The following is a 16,652-nucleotide window of genomic DNA, read 5'->3' on the forward strand; positions in this document are numbered from 1 at the left end:
TTATTTTTTAATTTATTTTTTTAAATTATATATCTGGCCGTTTCCGCCTGTGCCTCTGGGTTTCCAGCTGTGTTTCAAGCTCAGGTGGAAGCAGGATGCAGTTTGCTGCCAAGAGCCTCAAATCCACAGGATTTTATATTCTATCAATACTCGCTGTCATAGAAGAGTGACAGTCGTCTGCCAAGGATCATAAACCAAGTCCTGCAGTCAAGGGTCCTGAATTCAGCCACTAGGTTAGAGGTTTCACACTATGACTCAGGCAATGAAAGCAGCACAGTATCTGCAGTATGTCGTACATAAGAGCTGATTAGAATAAAAACACCTGATGTGGCCACGTTTCAGCCACCACCTACAGCAGGGTTACAGTGAAATTGCTGTGCAGTGACTTGGAGGCAACTTTGTGTGATGTAATCTGGCAACCTTGTAAGACCACTTTGGATATTTACATTTTTGTAGTGGCGGTGTGTACCCAGCAGTAATCAGGCAGTGCCGCGCGCTGCTCATTATCACCGGGTTAGCATGGGAGCCCTCAACACCACCTCAATGGGTGGCGGTAAGTACTCCCACCCAAAATGGCCACGCAGCAAGTGCTTCACTTGCCGCACAGCCATTTCTTGAAAAAACAAACAAACATACACACACATACAAACCAAAGATCTACCTTTTACCCACTGCAGTAAGAGGGGGTCCTTGGAACGCATCAAAAACATGCGCCGATGCAGCACAGGCCCCCTTTTGCCGCAGCTTCGTAAAAGGACCCCATAGTCTCTCAACAGCAGACCTGAAGTGCTTTCAACCTGCTGCACTGCACCACCCCCACCCTGTCAGTCACTGTGTGCCGCTAGCTGAAAGAGAACAGAGGGACTGCGGGAAGAGAATGTGGAGCTGGGGACAGTTGCCAACTTGACTTGCTAGCCCCCAGTCCCAAATTTTGGCTTTGGCCTTGTCTCTCACTAAGTTGCTAATGTCAGCGGGCAGAACTGGAGAAAAGACAGATGCTGGATGCATAAAAGGAGGGAGAGGAGAGGGGCCTCATTTTTTTGCCATCCATTAAATCACGTAAGAACATAAAAATAGCCATACTGGGTCAGACCAACGGTCCATCTAGCCCAGTATCCTGTTTGCAACAGTGGCTAATCCAGGTCACAATATTTAAATTACAGGTTCGGTGTTTTATGTGAAATGCATGAGAAGCCACATTGTCTATAACAAATTACACAAGTGGGAGTTGGGGGAGGGGTTGTAATTCTGTCTGCTTGCCTGCCCCAAGCACCGAAAAAGCTGATCCCGACTTTTCGAGGTACTAAACCTTATTTTTAAACACACCTCACATGCCACATAGTGAAACATCCCTTCAGACTGAATTTGGCTTATTAAAAACAAAACAAAACCCCAACATGATTCCAGCATCTTCCCTTTACAAATACCACCCTGTTATTGAACTACCCAGGAAGAAACTGACTTAAAAACTGAAGAGTACCTTCTATTAGAGCACTTAAATACTGTGCTCAGTTACTGCACTGCTGTACTGACTTAACTAAGGGGTCCTTTTACCAAGCGGCAGTAAAAAGGACTCCTGTGGTGGCGGCAGCATACGTGTTTGCTGCAGGCCAAGGCCTCCTTTTACAGCCACCACTAAAAAGGACCTTTTTGGGGTTTTTTAATGGAAATGGCAGAGCAGTAAGTGTAACACTTGCCACTTGGCCATTTCCCAAGCGCTAACAAAAAAATTTAAATACTACTACTACTACTATTTAGCATTTCTATAGCGCTACAAGGCATACGCAGCGCTGCACAAACATAGAAGAAAGACAGTCCCTGCTCAAAGAGCTATGTAATAAAAGTAAGCCAAGTATAGGACAATCAAGCCATTGTGACATCACTGATGAGGTTGGCTCTTATTGGTGGCCTGAGGCATTATGACATCACAATATTAGCTCTGGTTACAAGAGACTACTACTACTACTATTTAGCATTTCTATAGAGCTACAAGGCGTACGCAGCGCTGCACAAACATAGAAGAAAGACAGTCCCTGCTCAAAGAGCTTACAATCTAATAGACAAAAAATAAAGTAAGCAAATCAAATCAATTAATGTGAACGGGAAGGAAGAGAGGAGGGTAGGTGGAGGCGAGTGGTTACGAGTCAAAAGCAATGTTAAAGAGGTGGGCTTTCAGTCTAGATTTAAAGGTGGCCAAGGATGGGGCAAGACGTAGGGGCTCAGGAAGTTTATTCCAGGCGTAGGGTGCAGCGAGACGGAAGGCGCGAAGTCTGGAGTTGGCAGTAGCGGAGAAGGAAACAGATAAGAAGGATTTATCCGGGGTCACGTGATGTGGAGGAGCTGAACGGACGTCCCGAAGGCTGGCTCCGCTCCCATCGGTTAAAAACCTGCTAATTTAATGTTGTAAACTCACCGGAGTGATCTTCCCTCTACCATTGGCGATTTCAGCAATAAGCAGCGCTTCTTTTGAGGTGGAAACGGAATCGGGTGGAGTGCTTGCGAGGGGGTATGCCATCTAGGGCCCCGCGGGCGAGGAAACACAGTGCATTGAAGGAGAGACCTAAAATGGCGGTGGTGGCGGCAAATAGCACTCCTCAGCAGCTCGTGATGCCAGCAGAGACGATCCGGGACCTGACCCATCAGATTACTGCAGCGTTGGATGAGAAATTGACTAAACTACAGGCAGGGATGGATCATATCACGGAGGCATTGGAGGGACAGAATGTGAGGCTGCAATTGGCTGAAGAACGCATTTCTAGACAAGAAGACAGAGCGGAGACAACGGAGGCGCGGATAGCTGCGTTGGAGGGTCAGTGCAAGCAGCTGGCTCAGCAGGTCGATGACCACGAGAACCGCAGCAGGCGCAATAACATTCGCATTATCGGATTACCTGAAACAGTAAAGGACACAGAGCTATGGGAGTTTGTAGAAAAGGGGATCCCAGAGCAGCTGAATATACAACTCCAAGAGAAAACACTGCGTGCTGAAAGAATACACCGTGTGGGAGCGCTCCGCGAGGGAGACCAGCGACCGCGAGCCGTTCTGGCGCGAATCCTCAACTATGCGGATAAAGATAAGATCATGCAGGCGTTCCGGGGAAAGAAGAAAGTGGCGTGTGGAGGTCATCAGATTTTGTTGTTTCAGGACTACTCTGCGTCAGTATCCGACCAAAGGAAGAAAATGGGCCTCCATTGCAAGCGTTTGTATGACAAGGGACTGCGATTTGCCCTCCTTTACCCTGCCAAGGTGAGGCTCACTCATGACAACAAAACCTTATTCTTTACGGATCCAAAAGAACTTGGAGCCTTCGTGGATAAGTTGCCCTGAGGAGCAGGAGAGGCTACAACTGGAGCGGAAGACTGCTTTAAGTAGGGTGCAAGAAGTTTGCCAGGAGAAGCAGAGGTGTAGAGATGTGTGAGCAATTTAGGACAGTATTGCTTGGATACTCGGGGACCTTATATATAAAAAGGGGGAGGAGGGGAAAAGGAAAGAGAAAGAAACATCTGTGGAATGAATTTGCCTTTTCTCCCTTCTTCTTATTCTTCGTTTTCTTGTTATACGTAGTCTAATGTTGCATCTAACCTGATGTTTTTTTTTTTTTTTTTTTACTTTTTACTGTTAGATGATGTAATCTTACACTTGTTTAGAGAGTGGAGGAGCAGCTGTTGAGCAATGCTCTTGTAAGTTTAGCGTTCATGGTAGAGGGAGGGTTGGGGGGAGGGAGATGAGAGGGGAGCAGCTTCTTGGAGAAGGGATTGTAACACTGGGTGTTCTGGGAAGAAGGGTAGGGATGGGGAGGGGGGAGGAAGCGCAAGGAAATATGAGTGGAGGGGGAGCATGGGATATGGATGGGGTGTGTGAATGGCATAAGAAAGGTGGCTGTGGGGGAGGGGAAGGGGAGAAGGGGAGGGGGGAGGGGGGTGAGGAGTTGGGCAGTAGAATAGGGGGGGGAGGGAAAGTTATTCCTGGAAGACGAGGGACCATGGCTAGATGTGCAGGGCGGAGGAGGCAGAGGGCAAAGCCCATTTTTGTGTGGGAGGTGGTGAGCTGGGACACCACCTCTGGATTTCGGAAAGATAGCAGGCTTACTAGGCCCATACAGCCACATGGGTAGTTTGAGATTCGGGTCTCTAAATGTGGATGGAATCCATTCCCCAGTTAAACGTTCTAAGATTCTGTCCTATTGTGTCAGGATGAAACTTGATGTGCTTTTCATGCAGGAGACTCATCTCTCGCAGCAGGAGCACAGAAAATTACAACGAGGATGGGTGGGAGAAATAGTATCCTCATCCTTCAACAATAGGCAAAGGGGTGTAGTTATTCTGTTTCATAAAAAGCACCACATTACTACACATAAGACAGTTCAGGATCCGGAAGGACGGTATGTTCTTTGGCTGGGAGAGGTAGCGGGTCACAGAGTAGCCCTTTGCTCTATATATGCACCCAATATATACTCTCACTCTTTCTTTTCGGGGGTACTGGCGCAGTTGGTGTCGATAAGCGGATACAAATTGATAGTCGGGGGAGATCTTAATATTACTGCAGATCCCCTGATAGACTGCAAGCCAGCAAAACCACGTTCCTCAAGGTGGCAGGATAAAGGGGTAAACTTTCTAATGAAGGAGCTAGGATTATTGGACATATGGCGCGTGCTGCACCCAGAGGATTACGACTATACTTTTTTCTCACAGGTGCATGGGGTGTATGCAAGGTTAGACTATTTATTGGTGGATTCCTCCCTACTTTCGAAGGTGCGTGCAGCGGAGATAGTAGATGGGGCGGTGTCCGACCACTGTTTAGTATGGGTGGATATACAATGGAGGCAGGACAGCGAGACAAGGATGTGGCGAATGAACCCTACCTTGTATTTGGACTTGGAATTTCATACCTTCTTATTGCAAATGTGGGGTAATTACATGACGGAAAATGATCCGGAAACAGTAGACCCTGTTGTGTACTGGGAAGCGGGGAAGGCTGTACTAAGGGGACACATTTTGGCGTACACAGCAAAAAAGAACAGGGAGAGGAATGAGAGATTGGTGACCCTGTCCAATCAACTGCAGCAGCTAAGGGGGAGATGTGCCCGTCAGAGAGATGAGGAAGCGAAGAAAGAGTACTGGGCGACAAGAAGATGCATCAGTGATATTTTGAATGAAAGAGCGGCCCAAGACATCAGTATATATAAATACAATTTGTTTCGTTGGGGGAATAAAGCAGGGAAATTGATGTCGTCACTGGTGAAAAGTAGAGGGGCCAGGAAGATCATAACAAAGATAAAGTCGTCTAGCGGGGAGATAGTGTCAACGAATGTAGGTATACAGGAGGAGTTTGTGAGATTTTACAAAGCACTGTACAATAAAGGAGAGGTGGACGGGGTGCAGAGAGAGGTATTTTTCAAGGATATTTCTCTACCACAGCTATCTAATGAGCAGAGAGATAAACTGAATGAGCCAGTAGTGGGTGAGGAGGTTAGACAGGCAATCAAGAGATTAAAGTTAGCCAAAGCACCGGGCCCGGATGGGCTAGGGCCTGAATTTTACAAAATTTTGGGAGCCAAGATTTGCCCCCCTTTTCAGGAACTCTGCCATCATTTATGTACAACCGGAAGGGCGGGAGGAGGTCTCACACACGCCCATATAGTAGTACTTCCTAAACCCGGAAGGGATGAGGAGAAGTTGGGCTCTTATAGGCCAATTTCGCTTTTGAATCAAGATATTAAGCTTTTTGCAAATATAATGGCGAGTAGACTGGGGAGGGTCTTGCCTGAGTTAGTACATACGGATCAGGCAGGGTTTGTGCCAGGGAGGTACGCCTCTTCCAATATTATGAGAGCGTTGACAGTTTTGCAAAGAAAGGGAAAGGCTCCGGGGGATGCAATAATCACAAGTTTGGACGCTGAGAAGGCTTTTGACAAGATCTTATGGGATTATCTGTTCTGGGTCCTGCCCCAATTCGGCATAATGGGAGAATTTTTGGGCGGAATTAGAGCTTTATATAGTAACCCTACAGCCCAGATATTAATAAATGGGGCAATGTCTCAAGCTTTCTCATTGGAAAGGGGCACCCGGCAGGGATGCCCACTGTCACCTATGCTATTTGTACTGTCATTAGAGCCCTTTGCTATCAAAATTCGCCAGACTAAAAATGTAGAAGGGATTAGATTGGGGTCCCAGGAAATTAAAATTAATTTATTTGCTGATGACATGCTTATCTACCTAGACAACGCCTCGGCAAGTGTCCCCCACTTAGTAGCTTTGCTCGTACAATTTGGATCGTTTTCAGGCTTGCGGATAAACTTTGACAAGTCTGAGGCTTTGCCGGTGTCTGTCCCGTGTGCATGCAGGCAGTTGCCTACTTTCCCTTTGGCGTGGTCAACGGGCACGTTGAAATACCTGGGAGTATATCTACATAAAGATATGCGAGTGATCTACAGGAGGAATGTCCAGGATAAGCTGGATAGCCTTAAGGTGTTGTGTCAGCGATGGAAGGACTTACCGCTTTCTCTGCTAGGCAGAGTAGCCCTCGTTAAAATGGTCATGTTACCAAAAATACTGTATTCTCTGCAAATGTTGCCACTTTGGATCACAAAAAAGGATGAGCTGTATTACAAAGGTTTTATAGGCACTTTTATTTGGGCCGGGCGCAGGGCTAGAATCAGTTTTGCCAAGCTAACATTGCCCAGAACTAAAGGTGGATTAAACTTTCCAGACCTTCGCTTGTACAACGTGGCAGCTATACTTAGGTGGATTCATGAATTGCATGAGGGATCGGCTAGGTATGCACCGCAATCCATCTGGCAGGACGAATCTTTATCATATTCTGCATTTAACAGGATACAACTGAGGATGGGTAGGAAGGGAGAATCGCAGTTTCTGCTTCAACCGCTGCAGAGGGCTTGGGAGTGGTGGAGAGGATATTTGGGTAAGGCGACGGGTGCATCTCCATTCCTGGCTGCAGTGGATAACCCTGCTTTTCCAGCGGGACAGGGGGTGTCGCGGTTCCAGGTATGGGCAAGAAATGGTTGTCGGTATGTGGGGCAATTTATTACATCTGAGGAGGGTTTACTCCCATCGTTTGAACAGGCACAGGCTAAGTGGAACTTAGGAAGGGTGGACTTCTTTCCTTTCCTACAGTGGAGGCACTACTGTGCCACCTTGACTACTTCAGCATCGCAAGGGCCTACCTTTACCCGATTAGATAAGATGTTTTGTCAAGTTCCGAAGTCAGCGAATAGGTTGGCGGTGTGGTATGCACTGGGAAAGGAACACAAAGATGCTACTTTTTTTGCTGGCTTGGCGAGTTGGTGGGGGGAGCAGCTGGGAGAAGAGATCACAGTGGATATGCTTTCCAATTATTTTACATGGGCATTTAAATCAACTCCTAGTGCGAATTTGCAAGAAATGCAATTTAAGTTGTTACACGGGGCGTTCATAACACGGGAGAAGGGTAAGCGTATGGGCTTATGGGAGGATAGTACATGTCTGAAGTGCAAACATAGAGAAGGAACATTGATACACACTTTTTTAGAGTGCACAAAGTTAGCCCAGTTCTGGAGCACAGTGGTGGAATCGCTGGAGTGCACATTGGGAGTCCCCATAGAGTGGTCTTACAAGATACTGCTGCTGGGAGATGAGTCTGAATTAAGTGATCAAGGCCTGCAATATTCTCAGGTTCGGTTTGTGGGTGTCGCTCTTATGGTGGCACGGAAAACAATATTGGCCCAATGGACACTAGTAGAGCCCCCAGTTGTCAATCTCTGGTTAGCCAGAATGAAGCAGATGGCTTGCTGGGAACAGGAGCGCTCTAAGTCTTTGGGTCCGCGTGGATGGGGATTTGAGCATTTATGGCAACGCTTTGAGATGTTGTACTTTGGGTCTCAGGTTTCTCCAGGAGCAGGGGGGGAGGGCAGGGGGCAAGGGGGGGCGGGGAGGGAGGGGAAACATTAAAACAAAAAATGAGGTGGAAGGTTAGGTGTGATAATAGCTGTTGTGATCTTTGTCATGTATACATAGGATGTGCATTTGTCTGTGGCTTAAAGTTATTTATCATACTGGATAAAGGAGATGTCCTTGTTCTAGAGTTAAGGGACAGAAGTTGCTGTTCTGTTATGTTTGCTGCAAAGTATGAAAATTTCAATGTTCTGTTATATGCCTTTCACACTTACAATAAAAATATTTACAAAAAAAAAAAAAAAGAAGGATTTATCCATGGAACGGAGTGCACGGGAAGGGGTGTAGGGAAGGACGAGTGTGGAGAGATACTGGGGAGCAGCAGAGTGAGTACACTTATAGGTTAGTAGAAGAAGTTTGAACAGGATACGAAAACGGATAGGGAGCCAGTGAAGGGTCTTGAGGAGATCCTGCAAAGTCTGCAGAGTGGAAGGCCTACATTACCCAATTAGAGGGTAATAATACAACTGAGTACGTAGGCAGGGAAGGCATTCACATTGGTAGGAGTTAGCACTATCGTTGGACTCCAACGGTAGCCCAGTGGTAGGGCGCTGAGTGCCAAGCCCGCAGTAGCCCTACCACGGGCTTAGCAAAAGGGTCCCTAAATGCACCTTGTACAGCTTAGACTACAGGGTCAGTGTTAAAATTAGAAAAGCACAGTACAATACAGATACTCACAGCCAAGTAAGTTTTATCTCGCTCTATCAAGTCAGCAAGGCGATTCAGAAGCACGCCCCTGTGAGAAGCATCCATTCGCCTCCAAGGGGAGCCCAGCTTAAAAGCTTCTTTTGCTGCCTTCACTGCCTTGTCCACGTCTGCCTGCAAGAGAGAGAGAAAAAAAAAAGGAGTTGCGAGCTTGCTGCAGCCTTGTTGAATAAACCCCATATGCATCAAAATTAACGCAAATATAGAGCATTTGCTATTCTGTGGCATGTGAAAGAAAGTTTTAGCTGTGTAACTACTGTAGAAAAAATCATGCCAGAGTCTAAGGCAGCGCAGAAGTGTTGGTTGAGATGAGTGGATGTCTACCAGATCCTCCTCCCTCCCCCCAAAACTGACCACTCCGTCCCAGATAGCTGTCATTAACACCCCCCCCCCCCCCCCGCCTCCCTGATCACCAAAATGCAATGTGAAGCAAACTCCCTTCCCCCTTCCATAGTTAAAATGGTAGTCTAGTGGCCCCCCTCCTCCGACCCAACTTTTTTTTTTCTTTTTTACATGGAGAAAATCCCTGGTTTCTAGTACCATCCTCCCACCCCCGAGCCTGCCCTCTGGAACTTCATGAAAAGGAGGAGCAGTACCCACAACACTCCTGCCTCCAGTGTTGCCATCTTGAAAAATGGCAGCTCCTTGCTCGGCACATCCTGGGGATGTACCAGGTGAGGCCTGTCAGTCATATAATGGAGTGTTGTGAAACTTGTCTACAGAGATGAAGGCTAAATGAGCGAGGTTTTTCTTGCTGGCCTCAGTTAGCCTAAAACTAGTTCTGGCAGATGCACATTCCAATCAATAAATTCAAGGTCTGGTCACTTTATTTTTCTTAATGGTATTTGTCTCTGGTTTCTGCACTTGTTCTGCACCTAAGTATGAGCCTCACAAAAATTGATTGTATAGGAAATTTATATCATACCCTCCCCCTTCCTTTCAAAGAGGGGAGAAATCTTCAAATTTCGGGATGAAAATTCTTCACATCTACTTAATGCCAAGGAGATTTTCCCATCTTGAGCCCAATTGCAAAGCCCTAGAAATTTTGCACTTCATATCTTGTACTTTATAAATGAATACCTAAAGCCCCCCTGCAATGTGCTGTACCTGGTATTGTTAGGGGCCCTTTTATAAAGCAGCAGTAAGCCCAACACGGGCTTATCGCTCGTTAAAACGGAAGTACCGTCAGGCCACCGCAGCAGCTCGGTGATAGTTCCCACCCTCAGCGTCCACCATTTCCGGCGCTACAAAAATATTTTTTTATTTTTGTAGTGCCGGTGTGTACCCGGCAGTAATCGGGCAGTGATGTGCTGCCCCGTTACCGCAGGAGCCCTTACTGCCACCTCAATGGGTGGCAGTAAGTACTCCCCCCCCCCTCAAATGCCTCTGCGGCAAGAGCTTCCTGTGCCACATGGCCACTTCCTGAAGAAAAGACAGACCTACCTTTTACCTGCTGCGGTAAAAGGGGGGCCTCGGTGTGCGTCAAACATTTGCCGACGCCAGCGCAGGCCCCCTTTTGAGGCAGCTTTGTAAAAGGACCCCTAAGTGCTGGCTTACAGAACAGATTACAATCAAAAACAGCAGAATGGGAAGAAGTTTGACCTTTATAGAAATAGACAACAGAAACAAAAACACTTTCTAGAAGGATAGAATCAAATTTTATAGGCCACATCACGAACTTTCCCCTGTCACCTATCACATTAAACACATCCTCTCTACCATCAATAATCACTTAAAAATTTAAGGATGGTTTTTAGCACAAATTTACAAAGTGTGTTTTAATATGGCTAAAATGGGACTCCTGGATGACACTGGCAGCTGATAGCTGACTGATCTCCGAGCTCCTGGTGTCCGAGCTTAAATCTAGTGGCATCTCCTGTTAATTTTAGATCTGAGAACACCTCTTGAGCTTCTAGAATGAACTATGTAGTGCTTACCTTGGATCAAAGGATGCCAGGTAAGATGACCGGCGATATAAAGACTTTCTTTCCAAGTGCAGCCTGTAACATTCTTGTGGAGATGTGTGGTGATATGGCCGACTTGTCTGATGTGGTGGAGTTGGCGGAAACCAAGTTGCCTAGTGGGGTACAAATTAGACAATTCTGCTCGAGACTCCCCCTCTCAAAAAGCTGACCTTTACCAACATTGAAAAAAAAAAAAAAACTGAGGTTGTGAATAGGTCATTGAACTTTATGGATTTATGAATGGGCTTGACAGATTTGGAGTTCCCATGTGGAGGACACAGTGTCATCTTAATGAACAAGAAAGGTTACTGAACAGCACCAAAGTGAGCGTGGATCGAATGGATCAACAACTGGCAGCACTCGCAGATAAAGTAGAGGATTTAAAGAACAGGTCTCACTGGAATAATTTACCCCTGGAAAAGCATCCGTCAGGTATATTGTTGGGTTGTCAATGCAAAGTAGGGCAGACTGTCTTCATAGAGGGGGATTGAAAAGTAAGTGGCAGAGGCAGGGATTTGAGTCCATATGTTATGTGGATTAGGCACAACAGAAGAAATAAAAATCTCAATGGCATTTAAGGCACATGTGACAGAACAGTGTGTTTTAAGCCTGTAAAACTGCCTTGATTAACTCTTGATGTGCATTTCTCTAGTTTGGTCAGCAGGTGGTGCATGTTTTACATTAAAGCTGATAAAGAAAAATGAATGCTCCCTTTTTAGTTTCACTCAATGAAGACGTAATTTACAGTACTGTGAGCAGTATTGTTGGCTGGGGTCCGATTGGCCCGGGAGCTCTTTTCATTTGGATTGTACTGTTTTTTCCCCCTGTTTCAGCCCAGAAGAGAGAGAAAGCTCTTTGCTGAAGCCCATTAAAACAGTTATATTTGATAACTGGAGAGCAGCTATATGTCCTGATCTTCCCAGGTACTGTTTAGACAGTATACAAATGTTTAGTTCGTTTTCTAATTGATCTATTTTTCAGTTACTTGTTACTGTTTGTACTTTTTCTGTCCACTGTTCAATATGAGAATATGAGAATAAACACAATTGTTTGTTTGCCCTGCTTGTCTGTACTGAAAAAGAATCCTGGTGGTTTGTGTGTTGGGTCTGCAAGTGCTTTCTAGGAACTGTGAGACCATTGGAAGTGTGGCCCCAATAACCTAGACTGATGGAACATCACTCATGCTTGAAGAATTTGAAGCGAGAGGCACCTTTAGTGCTGCATTGTGAAGGTAAAAAAAACATCAATCTGATACGCTGCAATGCATAGCTATTGAGCAGTTACAGCCAGTGGCGTTCCTAGGGGGGCTGACACCTGGGGCGGATCACCGATGCGCCCCGCCCCCCAGGTGCAGCACCCCCCCCCCCCCCGGAACAGCGCGATGCCCCCCCCCGGCGAAAGAACCCCCCCCCCGGGTGCACACCGCTGGGGGGGGGGGGTGCCGCGTGCCTGCCGGCTCTTCGTTTTCATGCTCCCTCTGCCCCGGAACAGGAAGTAACCTGTTCCGGGGCAAAGGGAGCATGAAAATGAAGAGCCGACAGACGTGCGGCACCCCCCCCCCCCCAGCGGCGTGCACCTGGGGCGGACCGCCCCCCCCCTTGGTACGCCACTGGTTACAGCCATCATTACAGAGAGGAGACAGGGGTCGTGCTCTCCGACAACTAGAGCAGAAATGGATTTTTTTCTTTAATTCAGTGGAACCGGAGGAACTAAATGTCCGGGTAGAATGGTCGGCATTTTTTTTTTTAAGCTAGCCGCTCGTGATAATGAGACTGACATCATGGTTTTTCATCGGGAATGATTGGACACTTGGAGTGAAAGTGGGAGGAGCATGATTGATTTAAGACAGCTTTTTTTTGTCAGTTACCTGCCGCGTTTGAGACTCCGCAGTCTGGACACAGGAGTAGAACCCCTGAAGCAGCTCTGGCGAAATGGGGACTCCCTGTTGGGTTTTGTGGATTCAACTTGGTGAGTGATTGGAGCAGCGCAGCACTGGATGGACTGGAGACATTGGATTGATCTTCAGATAAGTGCTAGGGTCTGCCGCACCGAAGTTGTTTATCTGATGTATAGTGGCAATTTGGTGATGGGAATGAACATTGCATGAAATTACATCACTTTTTATTATCTGCATTCTGCATATATGCACAAGTTTGTCACTTGGACTTGTTGGTGAACACTCAAGCATAAGAAATTGTGGAGTTTTTTTAGGCCACATGATGGTATACCAGACCCACGCCTTATAGCTGGAAAAGTACTGGCTGGCTGGGTGGTATTACTGAGGCCTTTTTTCTCCACCATCTGGAGGCTGGGTGATGCCTGAAAGTCGCATCGGGTGCATGTATAATTGTAGTACACTTGCAGCTTTTGAGCTGTAATTCTTTATTTTCGTATACATATAGCATTAACAGATTCCAACAACTTAGTTTTATCAGCAACAAAGGTGCCCAACTGAGCCTCAGTGGAAGGAGACTGCAAATTGGTTATGTCGGACAAAGCGAGGTGATAAGTTTGTATTATTTGCTGCTATGATGTTACAAATTTGGTAGGATTCTCCTGAAAATCTGGGAGACTCCTAGCCAAATTCACCACCTCCCTGGGAGACCAATTGATTGGCACAGTCATAACAGCATTCTGTACCGCCAGGAAAGCCTGCAACAGGTAGGCCGTGGACTTATCGCCAAAAGGTTCCAGTTAACAGTCAACAACCTCACTTATTTTTACCATACAGTTCATAACAACATTCATTTACCTCCCATACAGTTTCAAAATGTGACTCTAGCGCTTGTCTAACTTTCTCTATCACCTATGATTCAACTTGCTTTTCTTTCAATATGTCAAATTCTCCCTTGTAACGACTTGCGTGTTATGATTGGGGTCAGAACCCCTCTCAAACCTACCTCTTTCCTGGGGGTCAGCTTCTTAGCTGGCTTCTGTTTCTTTTGTCTGTCCTTTCTGAGCTGGCTCTGTCTCTCTGTGCTGGCAGCTTCCAGCAGCATGGGGTTAATTGTTTTACTTTACTACAGCTGTATGGGTGGACTGAGTTAGCTCTACCTCTCTTTGGGTGTACTGGCTTCAAGTGCTTCACGGTGTTGCATTGGTGTGGGTTGGGCCTGTCTGGGTCAGTGTGCTTTTGCCTAGGTCTAGGGAGTGTGACATCATCAGGGAGGGCCTTGATAAGGAAGTGGTGTTGTTTCCTTCAGAGCCTTTGCAACGGTTGTGTTTGCTTTAGGTAGGGTGGTGCAGTGTGCACTTCTGACTGTGTCTAGTTTCCCTGCTTGACTTTGCTAAGGTCCAGGTTAGTGTTAGTGCAGTGTGCACTGGTGTTTGTGTGTTTAGCTTTCCTGCTTTTCCCTTGTGGTTCCCCTGCTTTTCCCTCTTGGTTTGGAAGCGCTGTTGCTGTTAGAAGTATTTCAGGGTTTGGTGTTAAGAACACTACAGATTTCTGTTAGAAGTACTTCTGGTGTTTGTGCTATTGGGAGCATTGCAGTCTTTGCTGTTTGGGTTTTGGGTGCTGTAGAAAGCACTTCAGTTTGCTGTTAGAAGTACTTCTGGGTTTGGTGCTGTTAGAGGCACTTCAGTTCGCTATGAGAAGTACGTCAGTAGCTTGGTGCTTAGTGGAACCTGGGTTAGGTTAGTGCGGTGGTGCACTGCTGTAGCGTGGGGGCTTAGGAAGCTCCTTTGCTAGCATGCGTTTGCTTTCCTGCTTTTTCCTTGTGCCTTCCCTGTCTTCCCTTTTAGTGCTAGGAGCTCTTTTGGTTGTTTGGTGCATAGGAGCACCTTAGTTAGTTTAGAGTTGTAGAGCACTGCTTGTAGCTTGGTGCTTAGTAGCACCTGTGTTAGCTTGTGTATTTAGTTCCCCGCTCTGTTAGTTTAGGGCTTAGGAAGTCCCTTTGTTAAGCAGGGACTAGGAGCTCCTGTTTAGTAAAGGGCTTAGGAAGTCCTTTTGTCAGTTTTCTGTTAGGAACACTCCTGCTGGGTTAGGGCTTGGGAGCACTTAGATCAGTTTAAGTTTAGGAGTACTTCTGTTTCCAGTCCTGGTCCCTGTGTCATCCGGTATCTGGTAAGTCCTGCCGGCCACTCGAACCCAAGGGCTCAACCCTTGGGGGGGGGGGGGGGGTAGTGGCCAAGCGCAGGTGAAGCTGTGCGGACCAGTCCAGTGTGCTCCAGTCCAGTGTGTTCCGGTCCGGTGTGTGTTCCAGTCCTGTGTCCTCCAGTCCGGGGGATTGCAGTCCAGTGTTCCAGTCCTGTGTCCTCCAGTCCGGGGGATTCCAGTCCATGTGTTCCAGTTCGCTGGGCAGTGCCTGCAGTCCCTGCCGGTGTGCTTACCCAGTGTTGGTTGGTGGGTTTTGCCTGCTGCTGTCGCTCCTCGGCACCAGCCCAAGGGCTCACGTTTGCTCCGAACCTGAGAACCTGACATTGCGAAGCTGTTTCCCATCCACCCCTGCATTATCCAAATCCTTCCTTAAAGCCTTCAATAATTCCTTTAGTTGACTTACATTATACCTAGACAGATCACCTGAATCTGTTCCCAGACAGGAGCCACCTTTAATAAGGTTTGGGCATCTAGGGCGGTATCACATGCAAATTTGGCAGGCTCAGATTGATTATGAGAAGGCAGCACAGGCGGGGCTGATGGACAAAATCCTGCTGTTACAATACACACTTCATTCTCACAAGCAGGCGGAGCAGTGGGGGCTGCCGGTGCTTCTAAAATCAGACTTAGCAGCCGTGCCTCCTTGTACAGTGTGAACTCCTGTATTATTGTCCCGCTACATTTTCGCATTCTCTTCAAGGGCCATATTGTTCAACCAAGACAATACGATCCACTTGTTAACTAGTGTGTGGCCGTCCTAAAATGGACAATGCCATCTGGTATTCTAAATATCCCAACTTGTCAAGGACAAAAGTGTCCCCTGAAGGAAACGGCAAGAGGGCCACCTGGCAAGCAGCTCCAGTGCCCATTTGCCATGATGGTGCAACATCTTATTACAAGTGTTGCAATCTGTTAATACCTTATTAGGCATTACCTGAATACCCTCCCAATGCTATGCTTTATATAAGTGAGAGGAGCTCAGTGAATACAACTTTGCTTGGGAATTAATGTAGGGCTTTTATTTAGCTCAAATTAATAGGTACACAAGTTAACAAATGCAATAAAGGTCTGATTAAAGAAATATGTAGAAACTCACAATCTGTTTCAATAAGATGTCATGTTTAAGAGTCAATACCGCATATTTACTCTCGGTAACTCCCAGTTTGGTTAATGGATTAGAGTTTGTTAGTTGTCAGGCCAGTACTGTTCCAAATAAAAGGGTGATTTTAAATCAGAATATCACTGTAGCAGCATTTCTGATGTTAGATCAATCTGAATAGGAATGTCTCATCTTTTCCTAGGGAGAGATCCTTACCCCCCCCCCCCTTGAAGAGACATTTTTCCTCCATGGCACATCTTTCCAGTCCCTCTGCTGGGCTGGAGTCCACCATTTTTTCACATACTCCAATTAACTCACTCTCTCCCCCTCAATTCATATCCAAGAAATCCCACATTATATAGAATTTGTCTTTTTAGCCATTAATAATATGTCATTGACTGTTGACAGGTTAACATGGAGCTTGGCAACTCATGATTGGTCCAGCTTAATGAGGACTATGTCATGGAAATTGGTCCTATGATGCAAAGGCCTAGTCAGCTTAAGCATTCAGAACCCATTCTCTGATAGGCCCAAGGGGAGACTCTACAGACCTACACTCGGCCCACCTTCACGGGTGGGCATAATTGTCCAAGATCATTGTGACCCTGCTGACCTAGTACCATGGCTCTCCTGTCCCATGATCTCACCTAGAGTAAGCAGTCCAGCTCCATGCTGTACTGCTCTTTGGTACACCAGCCTGGATCAATAATGCCAACAGCTTAATTCTCCTAAAAATACAGTTCAGGTCTGGTCTGAACAGCTGGGAAGCAAAGTCTAATTTAGCTTCCCTATAGCCTATAGGCCCCAAACCACCCCAGAACTAACCATTACACTAGGAC

At 46.6% G+C, this 16,652-nt stretch overlaps 1 protein-coding gene across 2 annotated transcripts in view; it reads right to left on the reverse strand.

The window, feature by feature from the left end:
- LOC115479552 (aldehyde dehydrogenase, mitochondrial-like) overlaps nt 1–16,652 on the reverse strand; it is a 68,972-nt gene that overhangs the window by 39,253 nt on the left and 13,067 nt on the right. For both annotated transcript variants that reach the window (XM_030217520.1, XM_030217521.1), the window contains exon 3: nt 8,628–8,768. In XM_030217520.1, the coding sequence (XP_030073380.1) occupies nt 8,628–8,768 (141 nt within the window). The remainder of the gene's footprint in view (nt 1–8,627; nt 8,769–16,652) is intronic.

The sequence above is a fragment of the Microcaecilia unicolor genome, chromosome 11 (genome assembly GCF_901765095.1).
Source record: "Microcaecilia unicolor chromosome 11, aMicUni1.1, whole genome shotgun sequence".
In the NCBI taxonomy this organism is placed as follows: Eukaryota; Metazoa; Chordata; class Amphibia; order Gymnophiona; family Siphonopidae; genus Microcaecilia; species Microcaecilia unicolor.